Source organism: Procambarus clarkii, chromosome 60 (assembly GCF_040958095.1).
Source record: "Procambarus clarkii isolate CNS0578487 chromosome 60, FALCON_Pclarkii_2.0, whole genome shotgun sequence".
Classification (NCBI taxonomy): Eukaryota; Metazoa; Arthropoda; class Malacostraca; order Decapoda; family Cambaridae; genus Procambarus; species Procambarus clarkii.
In genome coordinates this window covers 11381419-11400377 of record NC_091209.1, presented here as the reverse complement: position 1 = coordinate 11400377, position 18959 = coordinate 11381419, and the positions used below count along the sequence as shown (strand labels likewise).

Below are 18959 nucleotides of genomic sequence, written 5' to 3'. Positions count from 1 at the left end.
GCCCCGTATTCTGCAGCCTCGCTAGTCACCTCCTGTGTCCGCATACATACACACACACTCCGGCCTCCAGTCCCTGTATCCTGTGTCTCGAAAGCCTCGCGTTTCTAAGATACATTCCCTTGATCTGAGGCTCTGTGTCTCAAGTGCGTGAAAGATAGAGTTATATATTTTATATATATTTATATTTCAATCAGTTTATCTCACGTGGTTGTTTTATCATGATGTGTGACGCCATTGTACAGTGATAAGAGGCTCGTGTGTTGTTTTGGGTCGTCTGGTTGTTCCGGCATAACCGCCTCCTGGCGCTAGGTAAGACTATACTTTATCACGTTTCTCCCTCTGATGTGGAGGATTTTCTGTTGGTGTGTGTGGGGGGGGAGGGGGTGGAGGGAGCCAGCATGGTGGCACACCTGGCACACACACACCTGCAGCTCAGTAGTTTGTGTGTTTGGTGGAGGGGGGGGACATAGTATCATGGCCGTTTCTGGCACTCGCGGAGATCTCTGATGAGGTTGGCGGCATTTCTACTCGGCCAGTTAGCATTCATATTCATTGTTGATGTGTTGATATATATGTGCTTCAGCCTACAGTTTAGACCTATTGTCTTATGTATGACCCTCTGTCCTGCGTGACAGTGAATACCAGCATTATCCTCACTTTAATAAGACTATCAAAATCCTCAGATTAGGCAAAATTGTAATTAATTTTGTCAATAAAGATGTTAATAATAATAAGGTATTTTGGCAGCACCAGATCATTTTCCTCAAAGTGTTGCAAGTTGAGAAAAAACGCCAAGATATTATAATTATTTATACATGAATGTTTGCCTGTAGAAACTTTTATCATATCTGCAGATACTCGTGTGGGGTGAGGTCAGGGCGGTGAAGATGAGGTGAGGTCAGGGCGGTGAAGGTGCGGGTGAGGTCAGGGCGGTGAAGATGCGGGTGAGGTCAGGGAGGAGAAGATGGGGTGAGGTCAGGGAGGAGAAGGTCGGGTGAGGTCAAGGAGGTTAAGGCGATACATTACATCCCACAATATCTGCTACACTGTTCTTAACATTTAGTGATGTTGGGTGTCATGATGTTAGTGTGAATGAGTGTGAGGTGTGGAGTGTAGGGGACGTAGTGTGGAGTGTAGGGGACGTAGTGTGGAGTGTAGGGGACGTAGTGTGGGGTGTGGAGTGTAGGGGACGTAGTGTGTAGTGTAGGGGACGTAGTGTGGGGTGTGGAGTCTAGGGGACGTAGTGTGGGGTGTGGAGTGTAGGGGACGTAGTGTGGGTGTGAGGTGTATGACTAAGGACTAAGATGGAGTGTGGGGCAAGAGAAGTATTACAGGGTTGTGTGTTGGTCCCTGAGAGCAACACCTCACTTTGTATTCAGTGTCATAGCCTCATCATTACGCCCGAGCTGCCACATCTATTGCAACATACTTTTAAATAGATGATGCATGTATGCTGTGCACCATAATATCTGATGTGTATATATAGTCTTTAATTGTATGCTTTGACATTATGAGCATCACGTTGTAAACTTTATGTTATTCTATTAGTCACGAAAATTAAAGGTTTACGGCAGTACATCTGTTTAGTCCAGCCAGAATTGTAACGCTTTGTATAAATTTATTACAAATACAGCTTCCGGATGTGATCGTAATCGTCCATGAAAAGATAACTCTTGCAGAGAATACGCGAGTCAGTGTTTGTGGATCATATCAGTACTCAAGTCTGAACACAGTCCGGCGTCGGGGCCAAACCAACCCAGAATATGCGCCACAGGTTCGGCTTGCTCACTAGGCTTCCTTAGCTTCACACTCTCCACTCTTCACAAGTCCACTACCGGCTTACCATAGCCCGTGCCACCTTAAGCCACCCACCCGCTCAGGTGGGTGGCTTAATCTTTATCAATCAATCAATCACCATAGCCCGTTCTACTTGGAATTTTTGTTGCAAGTAGCTGAATATAAAACAACATTGCACCTCTCGCGTCCACAGTCTCCTCTTGTCTGGACATATGATCATACTGGCTTGGCGCTTTCTCCTCGTAATTACCTTGTCTGAATATCTTTGTAGACCTACATCCTGCGGCAGGAATATGAACACAGTAGCAAGCGGTTTCGAGGAATTATTTGCACTATACTGTATTTATGGTCAGACATCCATAAACAACGTTCTTCCTCCTTTCACATGAGATTCCCAAGGCCTTGGAGTGATTGGTAGTGCGGCGTCCTTGCTTCTTGCAGGACCGATGTTCGATCCCAGATGGCTCAAGTGATTGGGCACAGTTTTTTTCAATTTATTGTCTTATCCCAGTTCTTTAATTGTTCTCACATCCCTTCCAAGCGCTAGATGTTCATCCTAGCTTAGACCTTTCTCCGGTTACCTATAATAATCATATAATGTTGGGCTCAGCAATAATAATTCGTTTTGTCGGGGACAGGCAGCGTGTATCGAAGTCCTCCCAAGGTCGACCTGCTGAGCCTCTCCAGGACACAACCCCACAACAGTTCACTAACTCCTGGCTGCCTATTTACCGCTAAGTGAACAGAGGCATTAGGGAAAGGAAAAGTCCCCAACGTTTTGGGTCAACCTGGGATTCACGATTGTGAGACGGGAACGAATCCAACTGCACTACTCCTGTTCGTTCACTAAGCATATGTCTATGATCGAGTTACAAAAAAGAGTCACATTTTAGTACCGTAGTTAATATTACAGTGGGTATATATAAAAAATATATAATTTTGTCAAAAACACAAGGCCACAATGTTTCCTGTTTGCAAATGAAACATTCCTTCTGCGAGAGTCCTCAAATGTGACGAGGATAATAACCTAACTTTACTTAGGTCTAATATCATACATATATGTAAAATATTAGGCCTAGATAATGCTGAGTTAGGTTAGGATAGGTTAAATATTAAGTCAGATTATAATAGGTTTAATAGGTGAAGAAATATCCATACAATACCTGCATAGATGTCAACCCTAATATTGCAACACAGAGGCTTGTAACAATTGTAATGTTAGAATTAACAAGACTAAGCTGTGAGGACAAATTTAGGGAACTTAACAGAGAAAACAGAGGGGACATTATCACTACATACACGATACTGAGGGGAAATAGCCAAGGTGTGCAAGGATAGATTTGTTAAAGTGAAAGAAAACAGGACAAGAGGACATACGTAGAATCTAGAAACGCAGTTGAGTAAATGTTAGGAAATACTCGTACCCTTTAGGCCTGGTCGACGACCGGGCCGCGGGGACGCTAAGCCCCGGAAGCACCTCAAGGTAACCCTGCACGGGTGGTCAACAACTGGAAATGCACTGAATGAAGTAGTTAAATAAATTGTCTATACAGTATACCTAGGTCATAAAAAGTATTTGTGTGTATGTCTGATACCATACTACTTGTGTAAAGGAGGAAATGTATATGTTTATCTCTCAGAATGTACGGTAATACGTCTATTGCTTGTGATGTGTATCTATGTATGTATTAACACGATGTACTGAACGGGGTGAGAATAGCTTGAGCTACCTCATCCCTTTATGTGTATTTTACCTCAATAAACTTATTTCAATTTCAATTTCAATTTCAAGTAGTTAAAGGCACCTCTATTCACAACTTCAATGACAAAAACTCGAACGTCAGTCAAATATAAATATATATAATGCCCAGGCTAATTAACGGGGCATGAAGAGTTAGACCTGACGAAGAGGGTAGAAATAGCCTAAGTTACTCTATCCTTCTGAGATGTATGTTATTGTCTCAATAAACGTACTTGAACCTGCCTTGTCAGTATAGTCACTGTTAGATGAGTACTTCCACCACCTCACTTTCCATGACCTCACCTTATTAACATGGGAGTCACTCGTAAAGTACTTACGAGCTCGTAAAGTACTTACGAGCTCGTAAAGTACTTACGAGCTCGTAAAGTACTTACGAGCTAGTCATGCCCGTGCCACCTCTTGGGGGCTTAATCATCATCAATCATGTAAAGTATAATTATAGCCTCCTCTCTCCTCGCCCAGTTACAGTCCCGCTCCTGTGCCAGGTAAGTTCACTACGGGCTCACCATAGCCCGTGCTACTTGGAACTTTTTGTTCCCAGTAGCTGAATCTTAAACAACTCCTCGCCCACTGTTACAGCAGCAATACGACTATCAGTCAACTGGCCATCATAGTCAATTAATGTCACTTCTCTATGCACATTCAGGAAGAAAAGAGTACGGGAATCACATCATTTGGGCCACTAAGCATCACAACCAGCCACGGGGCACCAGGAGATGGGGGGGGAGTGGAGAGGTGGTGGGTGGGTGTTGGTGATGGTGGTGATAGGGCAGGCGGTGTGCTGTGGTGGCTTCCTGTGGGGTGCCACAGAGGTCCTGCAGCTCTGCCCCTCCACCTGCCGCTGCCCCACCAAGCTCCTCCCAGCAAGCAGGAACGGCATCGATTGTCGCGACGCCAACATCACCAGTCTTCCAGGTGGGTGCCCAGCGACGCCAGTATATCACCAGGTGGGTGTCCAGCGACGCCAGTATATCACCAGTCTTCCAGGTGGGTGTCCAGCGACGCCAGTATATCACCAGTCTTCCAGGTGAGTGCCCAGCGACGCCAGTATATCACCAGTCTTCCAGGTGGGTGCCCAGCGACGCCAGTATATCACCAGTCTTCCAGGTGGCTGCCCAGCGACGCCAGTATATCACCAGTCTTCCAGGTGAGTGCCCAGCGACGCCAGTATATCACCAGTCTTCCAGGTGGGTGTCCAGCGACGCCAGTATATCACCAGTCTTCCAGGTGGGTGTCCAGCGACGCCAGTATATCACCAGTCTTCCAGGTGGGTGCCCAGCGACGCCAGTATATCACCAGGTGGGTGCCCAGCGACGCCAGTATATCACCAGGTGGGTGCCCAGCGACGCCAGTATATCACCAGTCTTCCAGGTGGGTGTCCAGCGACGCCAGTATATCACCAGGTGGGTGCCCAGCGACGCCAGTATATCACCAGGTGGGTGCCCAGCGACGCCAGTATATCACCAGGTGGGTGTCCAGCGACGCCAGTATATCACCAGGTGGGTGCCCAGCGACGCCAGTATATCACCAGGTGGGTGCCCAGCGACGCCAGTATATCACCAGTCTTCCAGGTGGGTGTCCAGCGACGCCAGTATATCACCAGGTGGGTGCCCAGCGACGCCAGTATATCACCAGGTGGGTGCCCAGCGACGCCAGTATATCACCAGTCTTCCAGGTGAGTGCCCAGCTACGCCAGTATATCACCAGGTGGGTGTCCAGCGACGCCAGTATATCACCAGGTGGGTGTCCAGCGACGCCAGTATATCACCAGGTGGGTGTCCAGCGACGCCAACATCACCAGCTTCCAGGTGAGTGCCTCAGACAGTACCGACGTAGCGGCCGTCCTCTCATATACCTCCAGGAATCATGGCGGTAACTGACCTATACAAGAACAACGTCTGTTACCTGGAATCACTGCATGTTGTCGTGTCTCTGGTTCGTAAGTTATATAATACAGACGAAGACTCACGCTCACTAGTTTAGTGTGTACTTCAAATTAAATACAATAAAAAACATCACTAAGTATCAATTCAGATATTTCCAGGCGGCAGTTTGAATATCGAGCAGTGTCGACCTAGTTACTGTAATATAGATTAGGTTAAACATGTAATATGAAGCTGGTAGAATGATGTTGTCCTCTTAGTTGTCCTCAAGACGAAGTCATCAGTCATCCCCGATGTCTGCTGCCGACAGATCAAATGGAGGTTCCCGCTCAGTACACCAGAATTGACTTCTCCAGGAACCACATCTCCAGCCTCTCCGTGTCTACCTTCAGCGACTCGAGCTCGCTGGTGTCCCTCGACCTCTCGGACAACGAACTGGAGACCATCGACGCTCTGGTCTTCCAGCCGCTCAAGGTCCTCGCTACGCTCCTCCTCAAGAACAACAAGTTAAAAACCATCGACACAAATGTAAGAGTCCTTTAAATAACAAACTACATTACATCATTTGCTTGTTTATAATTACCAGCCGGTGCACGTGGCACGTGTTGACCCTTGACACGTGTTACGAGCGGTCACGTGACTGCGGCTCCTGTCTGAAGTACAGGTATGGAACCCTTGCTGTACCTTGTCTAAGAAAAAACTGCTTAAAGTACAGAGCCTTCATAAACATTTATTTATTCTGGTGATCTGGTAATCAAGACCACCAACCAGGAGGCCAAGTCAGAGACCGGAACGCGGGGACATTGATCCTCGGTTGCCATCTAAAAGTAATACAAATAATTTAATGTAGGCCTAATTAATGTTATAGGAATCTGTATCTTTCACCAGAATTCTTTTGTTAAATATTTGTGTTAATTTCAATTTATCTACTGGTCTACCAGGTAAGTGTACTGTTTTGGGTACAGTTTACTTCTCTACACAAGCCTATGTCTCCGTCATTGTCTGACTATTTCTGCCCCTCCTAAACTAGTCATTACTTGACAGTTTGCATGATAACCAAATCGAATTATGAAACTAGCTCACCACATGTGTAAGTTGCTTAGTTTAGAGAATGTACTTGGGGTCGTTCTCGAACCCATTGTTGACATAATAATATACATTACAGTACGTAACTAGCTCATCACGTCTGTAACTTGCTTAGTTAAAAAAAATTTGGGATTCAGCCTCTGAGCCCTTTATGCGCCTCTAACCTTTTTCATCACCGCTCTTATGATGGGTATAGGGTGCATAATAATTGAACTAAACTAAGAAACCTGCCCCTGACCACTGAGAACAACTCCCCACCACAGCCTCTCACAAATGTGAGTCTCAGTTCGACTTCGAGAAACATTCATGGAATGGATTGGACAGTTACTGATAACCATCAGTGTTGATATATCAGTGATTACGGGAGAGTGAGGTCTAATTCTTTACACACAGCACCCTAGTCATTGTATATGGCGCGGTGTGTTTTCAATCTCTGGACGCACTATTTCCGTGTATTTGTAACTGAAGCTGTGTATGGAGGTTATCTTGAGGTTATCTTGAGATGATTTCGGGGCTTTTTAGTGTCCCCGCGGCCCGGTCCTCGACCAGGCCTCCACCCCCAGGAAGCAGCCCGTGATAGCTGACTAACTCCCAGGTACCTATTTACTGCTAGGTAACAGGGGCATTCAGTGTGAAAGAAACTTCGCCCATTTGTTTCTGCCTCGTGCGGGAATCGAACCCTGAGGTGGCTTCCATGACGGCACCGTTCATGCACTCGTCAACCACCCGTACAGGAGTACAGGTATTTTCTTCTTTCTTGCAAGTCACTCGACTCACTTGCATTTCTAACTTCCTCAGATATAATATGTTGGTATTTTATTTCTATTTAAAAAGGTTTTCCTTGCCCGCATTATCTATTCCCGCTCAGTATTTTGTATGGCGTTGTCATGTCTCTTCTCTTCATTCTCCTCTTTACGGTTGCTGGAATGAGTTCGTTTAGTTCGTACCTTGTTAGTGGTCAACCTCTAAACATTCTCAAGATTCCTTTGGGGCATAGAAATGCATACAAGGTTTGGATTCCGTGCCGGGGCTTCGTGTTCTTGCATTAGTCTCCCAAAGACTGTGTAAATTATCTTTGTAAACTGTAAATTGTCAAAACGAAAAGTTTTCGTTTTGATTTTTTAAATGCCAATCCTGTCGATCGTGACCAGGTTTTCATAGGCTGCCGCTGTTATCATTTTAAGTTCTGCATACATCTGCTGTTAATGCCGGAATTATAACGGTTTCCAAATATTTTTCTCACTCCTATTCTTTGACTTTTCCGTCCCATTATCGTGTACTTCACGTGTTCTGTCACCCTTTCCCATGTCCATTACTTCACTTCTCTAGCAGCCATATATCTGGCCGCTCATGGAGGTCGTCAAGGTCTTCCTGAAGCGCCCATTGTACAGTCCTCTTCCGTTTTTACTTTCCTGGATAGCTTTGCGCCCTCGACAAAAATTGACACGCATTAGATCACTCCGCCAGGCCCTCCCTAATCCAGTTTAATGTCTTTCAAATTACAACAGCTCGACTTTCTATCTTATACAATAGTCTTTCAACAGGAACAGTGGTAATTTTTTTTTTACAGTCTGCATAAATTAAGTCTATTCAGCCTTCTTTACCCAGTCGTATTTTAGTATCGTTGCTATAGAACACTTATTAAGTTAATTAGGCCCGACTTTTCCACTTTAAACCTACATCGTATCTCACTTGCAAAGTTCAACCTCTGCAGGTGCTCTATTATTTTGTCATGATTACGTTCTTCAGTACCTTGCAAGTAATGCATGTAAGTGACGCCCAAGGATTCGTTATCTAACTGTTTAACAACTCGGTTAGCTTGCCTGGTAGAACAGATGTTATTGGCAGCGATATGTCGTGAGAAAGAGGATTCGAAACCCACTGGAACTTGTAGGATATTTTTGCTTGGAACGAAGCGGAAAGATGCTTTTATAATATAACTATAATAATACTATAACACTGTGATACAGGCGTTCTTTGGGCTCCACAACCTGACCCGGCTAGACCTTAGCTACAACAAGATCGAGGACCTACCCGCGGAGGTGTTGTGGCCGCTGGTGAACCTGGAGGAGCTACGGCTGGCGTTCAACCCGCTGGTGACCCTCAGCCCGTCCTTACTGGCCCAGAACACTGCCCTCACCAAGCTAGACCTTGCCGCCCTCAAACTGTCTAGTCTACCAAATGACTTCTTCCACCCCAACCTCACGTGAGTTCCTCGCTTCTTGTCGAGACTTTTAGATCATATCAGCATTTCCCCGATGATTTACATCCAGGGTGAGCTAGCCCTCTTGAATGTTAATGAAAATGAGGCACAAACTATATTATATTATTAAATGTTCAGGCATTATACCCAAAGACCTGCCGACATGAGGTACATGGAAGGGAGGGGGTCTATCAGGAGAAAGCGCCAAGCCATTACGAGTATATAGCACTGGGAAGGGATCAGGATGCAGATTTGGGATGAGATGGGAGGGGGGGGGGGAGGAATGTTGCCCAACCACTTGGACAGTCGGGAATTGAACGCCGACCTGCTTGAAGCGAAACGGAGCTGAGAAATTACTTGGTCCATTCTCATGTTCTTCAAAATATTCTCATAATCTCTCCAAAATGTTTCTCTTGGTGGTAGACAAATCTCATAGACTGTATGGCCAACCAGCCTACCTGACGGAGAGCTTAGTATCACCCAGCTAGCTATTGACATACGCTGTACCGTTCCTATAGTTTAGCGAAGCTGTATAAATCTCCAAGTACTTAACCACTTGGACTGGTTGGCAGAGCAACGGACTCGTTTCTTGCAGGTCGATGTTCGATTCCCGATGGTCCATGTGAATGAACACCACTCTTTCCCTTCGTCCTCATTTCCCAGCTGCTTTGGTCCTCACGTCAGGTCACCATTCCTTCCCCCCCCCCCCGTTCCATCCCCAATCCTTATCCTGACCCCTTCCAAGTGCCATATAGTCGTAATGACTTGGCGCTTTCCCCCTGATTCCCCCTTCATTCCATCTATATATATAAGAGAGAATATTTGTATATGTCTGCCTGTCCATGGCTGGAGGCCAGATACTTGGTGTTAGCCTTACAAGACTTTGTAAGTTCAATGGTCTGAGGTATGAGGTGGACAAAGGCTTGTTGTCATCGACCCTATTGTTCCTATTAAAAGAGGACTCGGGCCAAATAGTGATCCCACCCCTTCCTGTAATTGGTGAAAGATGACTGGTCGAGTCCCTAGATGTGTTCCCTTGTGTGTGTGTGAGAGAGAGAGAGAGAGAGAAAGAAAGAGAGAGAGAGACAGAGACAGAGAAAGAGAGAGAGAGAGACAGACAGACAGACAGAGACAGAGAAAGAGAGAGACAGAGACAGAGACAGAGAAAGAGAGAGACAGAGAAAGAGAGAAAGAGAGAGAGAGAGAGACAGATAGAGACAGAGAGAGAGAGAGAGACAGAGACAGAGACAGAGACAGAGAGAGAGACAGAGAGAGAGAGACAGAGACAGAGAGTGAGAGAGACAGAGACAGAGAGAGTGAGAGAGAGAAGGGGGTGGAAAAGAAGGGGAGATGAGGGAAGGAGAGAAAGGGGGGGGAAGACAGATGGTGAGGTGGGGTGGAAGAGTGAATAGAGTTGGAAAACTGGGAGAGACGGTGAAAATGGGAGAGAGGTGTGTGTGAGGGAGGGGAAAGGTGTGAGAGGTGGAGAGGGAAGGAGAAGAGTATGAGAAGAGTATGAGGGGAGGAATATCTTGGGAGAGAAAGTTGAAAAGTGTCAAGTCATGGGAAGAGAGGTGAGAGAGAGAGGAAAGATACTGGGACAAAGGGCTAAGTTGGGAGAGATGGAATAAGGGTGAAGAGAGACCCGGGCGCGACCGGCCACTCCCCTCTTAAGTGTGCTATACAGTCGTTCTGGCTAAGCGCTTTCTCCTGACAATTACCTACCTATTGACCTACCTAATTACTGTTGCAAATAACGGAGACGTGTTGGGTGTGCGGCAGGAGTCTGCAGGAGGTGTCCCTGGCTGTCAACAACATGACCGTCGTCCCCGCCAAGGCTCTCTTCCTCCTGCGCGACTCCCTCGTCACCCTCGACCTCTCTGGTAACCCCATACAGGTGCGTGGTGACACATGCAGGTGCGTGGTGACACATGCAGGTGCGTGGTGACCCCCTACAGATGTGTTGTGACCCCATACAAGCGCGTTGTGACCCCATACAAGCGCGTTGTGACCCCCTCCCCCATACAGGTGCGTGGTGATCCCAATACATACCCCCAATTATCCATTAATTTTAAGTATTAACCTAAGATAACTTCTAAGAAATGTTTTAAACTTAAAATTTTGTCTATATCCATTCATTGTAATTAGTCATCAAAAGTTTTATGCTTATAAATGTTAAATTGAGATAAGTTAATTCCCAATAACCAGTCTTTATCGTCCAATGCGCTTATCTGTTTATCTACGACAAACACGTGACATTATCAGGTCTGGCTTGATAACTCACAGCTTCCTCCCTTCCTGCGGTTGTCATGGGTTTATGGTGGAGCTCCCAGGGTGTCCGGGTCATGTGTGGAGCTCCCAGGGTGTCCGGGTCATGTGTGGAGCTCCCAGGGTGTCCAGGTCATGTGTGGAGCTCCCACGGTGTCCGGGTCATGTGTGGAGCTCCCAGGGTGTCCGGGTCATGTGTGGAGCTCCCAGGGTGTCCAGGTCATGTGTGGAGCTCCCACGGTGTCCGGGTCATGTGTGGAGCTCCCAGGGTGTCCGGGTCATGTGTGGAGCTCCCAGGGTGTCCGGGTCATGTGTGGAGCTCCCAGGGTGTCCAGGTCATGTGTGGAGCTCCCACGGTGTCCGGGTCATGTGTGGAGCTCCCAGGGTGTCCGGGTCATGTGTGGAGCTCCCAGGGTGTCCAGGTCATGTGTGGAGCTCCCACGGTGTCCGGGTCATGTGTGGAGCTCCCAGGGTGTCCGGGTCATGTGTGGAGCTCCCAGGGTGTCCGGGTCATGTGTGGAGCTCCCAGGGTGTCCGGGTCATGTGTGGAGCTCCCAGGGTGTCCGGGTCATGTGTGGAGCTCCCAGGGTGTCCGGGTCATGTGTGGAGCTTCCATGGTGTCCGGGTCATGTGTGGAGCTCCCACGGTGTCCGGGTCATGTGTGGAGCTCCCAGGGTGTCCGGGTCATGTGTGGAGCTCCCACGGTGTCCGGGTCATGTGTGGAGCTCCCAGGGTGTCCGGGTCATGTGTGGAGCTCCCACGGTGTCCGGGTCATGTGTGGAGCTCCCACGGTGTCCGGGTCATGTGTGGAGCTCCCACGGTGTCCGGGTCATGTGTGGAGCTCCCACGGTGTCCGGGTCATGTGTGGAGCTCACATGGTGTCCGGGTCATGTGTGGAGCTCCCATGGTGTCCGGGTCATGTGTGGAGCTCCCACGGTGTCCGGGTCATGTGTGGAGCTCCCAGGGTGTCCGGGTCATGTGTGGAGCTCCCACGGTGTCCGGGTCATGTGTGGAGCTCCCACGGTGTCCGGGTCATGTGTGGAGCTCCCAGGGTGTCCGGGTCATGTGTGGAGCTCCCAGGGGTGTCCGGGTCATGTGTGGAGCTCCCACGGTGTCCAGGTCATGTGTGGAGCTCCCACGGTGTCCAGGTCATGTGTGGAGCTCCCATGGTGTCCGGGTCATGTGTGGAGCTCCCATGGTGTCCGGGTCATGTGTGGAGCTCCCAGGGTGTCCGGATCATGTGTGGAGCTCCCACGGTGTCCGGGTCATGTGTGGAGCTCCCACGGTGTCCGGGTCATGTGTGGATGTTGTTGTTTCAGATTTAGCTACTCAGAACGAAGTGTCCATGTAGCACGGGCTATGGTGAGCCCATGTGGCGCTCCCACGGTGTCCGGGTCATGATTATGGGGTCGAGCTGACCCCATGGTATCTGTCAGTATTGAATGGTTATAGTTTACAGGCCTTTTGCTGAATTAAACTCACACACTTTTTATTATTATTATTATTATTATTATTATTTGACTTCCAAACTCCTCCCTTTGTTTACAACTTGATAATTAACTGTTATTTTCCTCCGCATGAGGCTATGCATCAGCTAAAACTCTTACTCGTTCTTTCACTCATGCCAAGCTTAACAAAAACATTAAAACTCCATATCCGATTACTAATGAATAAACTTATGTCGTAGGCTGAGAACAAACTATAATTACAGTAATGGAAGGTATACGAAATAGCCTAACACAAAAAAATACATTTCTTTTGTGATTATTTATAATTTCAGTGCATATGAGCTTAATTATAGTAATAATATTGGCAAGAAGAACAGTCTGCATCCCATTGATTATTAACACATCCTCGTTGTGGCCGCCAATAGTCCCTGGGAGCCTACTCCTTCTTCAACCTCACAAACTTACGGACGCTCATTTTGGAGAGATTCTTGCTACTGGAGACCATTGAGGCCTACGCCTTTGGGGACCTGGACAGCCTGGAGACCGTCGTCCTCCGCTACATGCCCAGGATCAAGTACATCCATCCAAAAGTTAGCAATATGGCGGTTTTAGTTATACTGGTCAGAAATAATAGGAAACGGGATAAAGGATCTGTGTATTAGTTGTCAGTATTTTTCGCATCCTATTTTAAAAATGGGCTAAAATACCAATTCTAAATATCAGAATTACTGAATTATATATTTTTAAGTTTGTTTTAATTTTATATATTATCAATTATGGAGTCATTAGGTCATATCATTATGGAGTCAGAGGTCACTCCCTACAATACCTTCAGTCTTACCTTACTGACAGGCTCCAGTATGTTTCTGTGAATAATTCCATCTATGTATGTACTTTTACCTGAATAAAAATTTGAATTTGAATTATACAAAATATATTGTATAATTCGGATGGCTATACAAAAACGAATACTCATATACAATAATTTAATATCAGTGCTGTGCCTTAAAAAAGTGGTAGTGACGGACAATCCTCCCGCAGGCCTTCCACGAGCAGGTGATAGATCCTCAGACAGGCCACCAGGTAGACAAGGCGATCATTGTAGAAGATTTCACCTTCTCGTTCTCCATCTTGGCGACACTTCCGGAGGATCTGCTACCCTGGCAGCACCTTCGTCAGGTCCGCCTTGAATACAACCACTGGAACTGTGACTGTCGGATGAAGTGGGTCAAGGCTTCGCCACTAATGAATCTCGTCGACAATAGAATGTTGTAAGTTCTAGTTTCCTCGTTAATTAGTTTTGATTATATATATTACTGTGCCCCTTAAGAGGTGTCGACCCATCCCGGGGTGGGATTCATCAAGAATTTACGTGTCCACTTAAGAAATATGTTCACTTTCAATCTGCAATAGCGGCTTATTCTGAATTTATTAAACTAGTTCTAATATAAACTGTAAGTGTTGTTGGTTACAGGTGTTCACAACCTCTACGCCTGCGCGGTCACCGCCTCAAGTATGTGAAGGAGGAGGACCTCAGATGTGACCCACAGACTCATTCACAGATCAAGTAGGTGTCTCTCTCTCTCTCTCTTCCTGTCTATCTTAACAAGTACATTAAAACATTTGAATAAAGGTAACTGCAGAAGGCCTACTGACCCATCCGAGGCAGCTCTTATTTATACCCACCCACACTCACTCATATACGTCTAACTCCTTCTTGAAACACTCCAGCGATCTCACGTCTATTATGCTACCCGGTAATTTGTTCCGTAAATCAATAGCACCAGAATTTGTTCCGTAAATCAATAGCACCAGAATTTGTTCCGTAAACCAATAGCACCAGAATTTGTTCCGTAAACCAATAGCACCAGAATTTGTTCCGTAAACCAATAGCACCAGAATTTGTTCCGTAAACCAATAGCACCAGAATTTGTTCCGTAAACCAATAGCACCAGAATTTGTTCCGTAAACCAATAGCACCAGAATTTGTTCCGTAAACCAATAGCACCCTTACTTAACAGACTCTAAACTTATCTAATTTGTGGCCATTGTGTCGCGTTCTGTTCTCCTTTATATATTTAACGTATTATTATTATTATCTCCTTCGCTATACCCTTTCATCCAGTTCTATACTTCTATCATATCACCGTTCACTCTTCTTTCTAGAAAACATAAATTAAGTTTTCGTAATCATTCTTCACAAGGAAGATTCATAATTCCTTCGTTATCTCTCTTCCGTTAACGTTCTAGGGAATTTACGTCTATCATGTAACTCGTTGATCAAAACTGAACTGTATTATCTAAATGAGGTCTATCAAGGTCAAGAAAAAGCTGAAGAATGACATGTTATCATGTTTGGTGTTGACTTCAGGGCCTATTACCCCAAGGGAGCGGTAATTAAGGCCTCCTCAGTAGCCTACTGACCAACTAGCAACTATATTTTAGTCCTTAATAGGGTAATAGTTAATAATGTTCAGTATTTATCACTTTTACAATTTGGCCTCATTAAAGGAGTCAATATAATGTACATACCTCAAAATCCTGGGAAGAGCCATACACAAAAGACGATGACAAGTGCCTGAAGTGGAAGTACGGAGAATATTCTGAGCTTTTCCCATTGGCATTAATATCTCATATTTAGAGACGACCGCGCGGATATTTCCATCCTTGATTATGGTCCCCTCAATAAACTTAACTGGCTTCCTGTTCCCGATATACCAAACTCCTCATTATATGACAATATCGATAAGTTTGAAAAGGTCAGAATAGTTTCTGATGTACATATTGTCAGGTTCAATTTATCAAAAGCTCCATCAATGTGATATTTAAATTTAGATCCAATTTTATATATATTAGCAACCTAACATTAAAAAAAAATATAAGAGCATACATGAGTGGGTTTTTACAAATTATATTTGAATTCACAAGCACAATTGTACTCACAGGTTTGTCTGTCTAACGCTATTGTGTCCACAGGTCCTTTGGGTTTCTAGTGGGGCTGATGGTGGCTGGGTTGGGCGTGAGCCTGGCGACGGTGTCGCTGCTGGTGTATTGGCGTCACGGGTGGCTGTGTCGCCGCCCTCAGGGAGCCTACAGCAGGATCCAGCGGGGTCCCTCCACCATCACCGTAGCCGACGAGATCGAGTACGACAACTCTCGCTCTCAGGAGAATGACAACACTAGCGCTTAGAAGTGAGGCAACACCCATACTCATGAGAACAACACCGGCGCTTAGAGTACGACAACACTTGCGCTCGGTTGTCAGCAATAACAACACCGGCGTTGCCAACGATAACAACACCAGAGTTTTTTTTAATTTTCATTCATTTATTATGTACCCCATACCCATTCCGTGTGCGGTGGTAGAAAGGGTTCAGGAACGCCTTTCCATATTTGTCTCTTAATGCATGATAGAACTGACGAGTTAGCCAAAACTTTTGTTCGTAAAGAGGGAATTGATTACCATCTTGGACTGCATTTGAGCAGCCTGAGGTCAGTAATTATCCGGAAACAGTAACAAAATCAAGTAGACTTGAGGCGAAGTGAAATTAACACTAGTTCCTCCATCTGTCATCATTCTATTATGCAGGAAGACCCGCACGTCTATGGGTCATCCAATAAGGTTAGCAGACTTCTAGATGTTACCACTGCTAGGGTTTGCATCATCTGCCGATGTAGATTTGACTAAATGTAAACTCTGTCAGCAGACGTATTCACTTATTTTTGCGTTGTTATATAATGGAATGTGAAATATTCGCGGAATTCAGAGATAACACCATCAATGGTATCCAAGAAATGTGTAAGTATTTCAATCATAATGATGTACTGCCAGGAATCTTAGCGAAGTATCCAAAATTTGCTTACTGTAGGTGCAACCTGCACATGACTGTAACACCGGCGTTCCCAACGATAGCAAATGGTATGGGGAACATTAACTTCCATGAGCCATGTTGTCCTTATTTACTCACATAGTGCTTATTGAAACTTAGAAGACAAGCAGATGTACACAGTGACGTGTTCTCAGTTTACACATCTCAAACGTCTACACTTCATTAAACGTAATGAGCGTGTATAAGTTAACTTCGTAAATAAGTAACAAATGTAGATAATATCAAACTGCAACACTTTTGACTGATATACAATTAGAGAGATTTTCCTGAAATCATTATTACAAATATTTTCGGTACCTCGTTTTGTCGTAGCCTTTAGAGTCTATAAAATAGTTAACTGTATTTAAAGTGAATACACAGTCTGGTCCATGTAACCGGATATCAGTTGGCAGAGTTCAGCTCCACGAAGCCAGAGATCACTGTAAGGAAAAACCTTTATAAGAACATTTGTGTTATAGAATTTATTCATATAACTGATCCTTATTTTGTTTCAAAATGGTTTTATCTTTTATCTATATTTATTTATCTATAAGCCTATAGGTCACATTCATGTGCTCGATAGGCCTATAGAGGTTACATATATTTGTTGGGTCACATGTGTTAGGATAGGCTTAGAAGTCACATACAGCTCTTATTGAGTAACAAAGTATGGAACTTAGAATTATCCTCATACGTTCATACCATATTTCCACGGTACCCATGTCGACCCGGTGCTTGACCCGGGTACCTAAAGGTTGCTGTTTGAAGGCCCACACCGACCTTCTTATGACTGTCAGTGGTCAAGAAATTATAGGGACTTAGGCAGCTACTCTCCAACGATTTCGTTGTGCGGGGGAGTTACAATTAATATATTTTTGTATTAATTTTATTACATTGTGTTACAGTTTACAGAAAACACACACACACATATAACAATCATTGTTCGAAGACCTCATCCAGCTCTTCGGCGGTGGAATGCGTGCTCAAGATACAGCAGGCATTTCCTCTCTGGATCGCGACACTGAGACACACACACACACACACACACACACACACACACATATATGTGTGTGTGTGTGTGTGTAGCGCTTAATGTCCAGCGGCTATGTCGTTCTTTTGGGGGATTGGAAATAGCCTCACTATAGTTGATTTGAGGTGGGGTTTGTTCTCTCCTGGTCATGGACATTCCCTAAGAACGGGCTGCTTGCCTATAACTCCGGACAGACACATTCTGTTTTATAGTAATAGATATACTGTACTGTATATAAAGAAAGTGCTGTAATTATATTCCTTTTAAGCAAACTGAAAAATAAAAAAATCTTTCGTTCCTTTTCAAGAAAGTGAACTTATATATATACTACAATTAGTTTGCAGTCATAGTTAGATCAATTACTGTATAATTACAATAACTTGATAGAGACTGCAATTGTTTTAAACTGGTGTCCCTTGTGAACCTCTGGAAGAATGGTAGACAGTTGGTGTCGGATTACACGTATGTTTCAATTTTAGCCAACACCTATATTGACTTCAGTGTTGCACATCCAGGCGGTACTGCCACTCACCGGGAAGCAGTCAATAATTCAGAGTTATTAATCACCACTACAATTTTGTCCCAATTGCCTCTTGGTGCTTGGGATAAAAGTGCTGCTAGTATTTTTAAAAAGCTGAGTTCTAAGCTAACTGAAACAACTAGAGACCCTAGAGTCTGCCCCACGTAATCTGGAGAGTTGCACCAAAATGCCTCCATTAACACACCCCTTGGGGAGACATGTATGCACAGATTTCTTGCCCGCAACGCTATGCCTATTAGTGGTTTCAGGTATTGTATGTACAAGCTCTATCAATAAATCCAACATTATGTTTGTAAATCAACTATGTATGTACTTTCCTGAATAAAATTTACTCTACTACTAGATAGACGGAGTAGTCACAGGGTCCTCCACTAAGAGTTCTTTTGATAACTTTTTTATGGGAACACTAAAAGACACCATCTTCAAAACTACATAAATACCTCACATCTACTGCAGATACATCGATGATATATATATGTGTGAATTAAAGGATCTACTTACCCAACACTCAGTGCTTAACTTTACCCCATGAACCAGGCATCAATGATACACTACCTTTCCTTGATGTCTACGTGAGAACCAAAGACAACACCTCCACCATAGATGTTTATACTAACCAAGCCAATATTGGAATGTGCATGATTTTTCTATTTATATATACAAGAGTTCTTACATTGTTGTCAAGTCACTAGCACGCATAGCGTTTCGGGCAGATCCTTAATCCTATGTTCCCTGGAATCGGGAAACCTGCCAAAATCGATTAACAACCAGGTACCCATTCACTGCTGGATGAACAGAAGCGTGCAGTTAAGGACTGGTGCCTAGTCAATCCTCTTCGGTCACGAGGATTGACTACTGACTGACAGAATGGTATTTCTGCCCGAAACGCTGCGCGTACTAGTGGCTTTACAAGAATGTAATTACTATGCTATGTATCCTCACAATCCCAATGTACCTTCTTGTATATAAATAAATAAATAAATAAATAAATAAATAAATAAATAAATAAATAAATGGTCACTCCGAATACCCAGACAGATACAAGACTAGTGTGATAAACTCATTATATGCG

General features: G+C 44.9%; 1 protein-coding gene across 2 annotated transcripts; it reads left to right on the top strand.

Annotated features, from left to right (window-relative positions):
- Positions 1-18902, top strand: LOC123766884 (leucine-rich repeat neuronal protein 3). Of its 2 annotated transcripts, none has more exons than XM_045756339.2 (9): positions 1-143; positions 4206-4474; positions 5753-5970; positions 8499-8734; positions 10514-10628; positions 12873-13037; positions 13489-13718; positions 13922-14014; positions 15424-18902. In XM_045756339.2, exons 2-9 carry the CDS (start codon positions 4276-4278, stop codon positions 15635-15637), a joined length of 1470 nt encoding a protein of 489 aa, XP_045612295.2. In that variant the 5' UTR covers positions 1-143; positions 4206-4275; the 3' UTR covers positions 15638-18902. The 2 variants fall into 2 exon arrangements, with proteins under 2 accessions (XP_045612295.2, XP_045612294.2); XM_045756338.2 differs by having other exon boundaries at positions 21-309.
- The last annotated feature ends 57 nt before the right edge of the window (positions 18903-18959 follow it).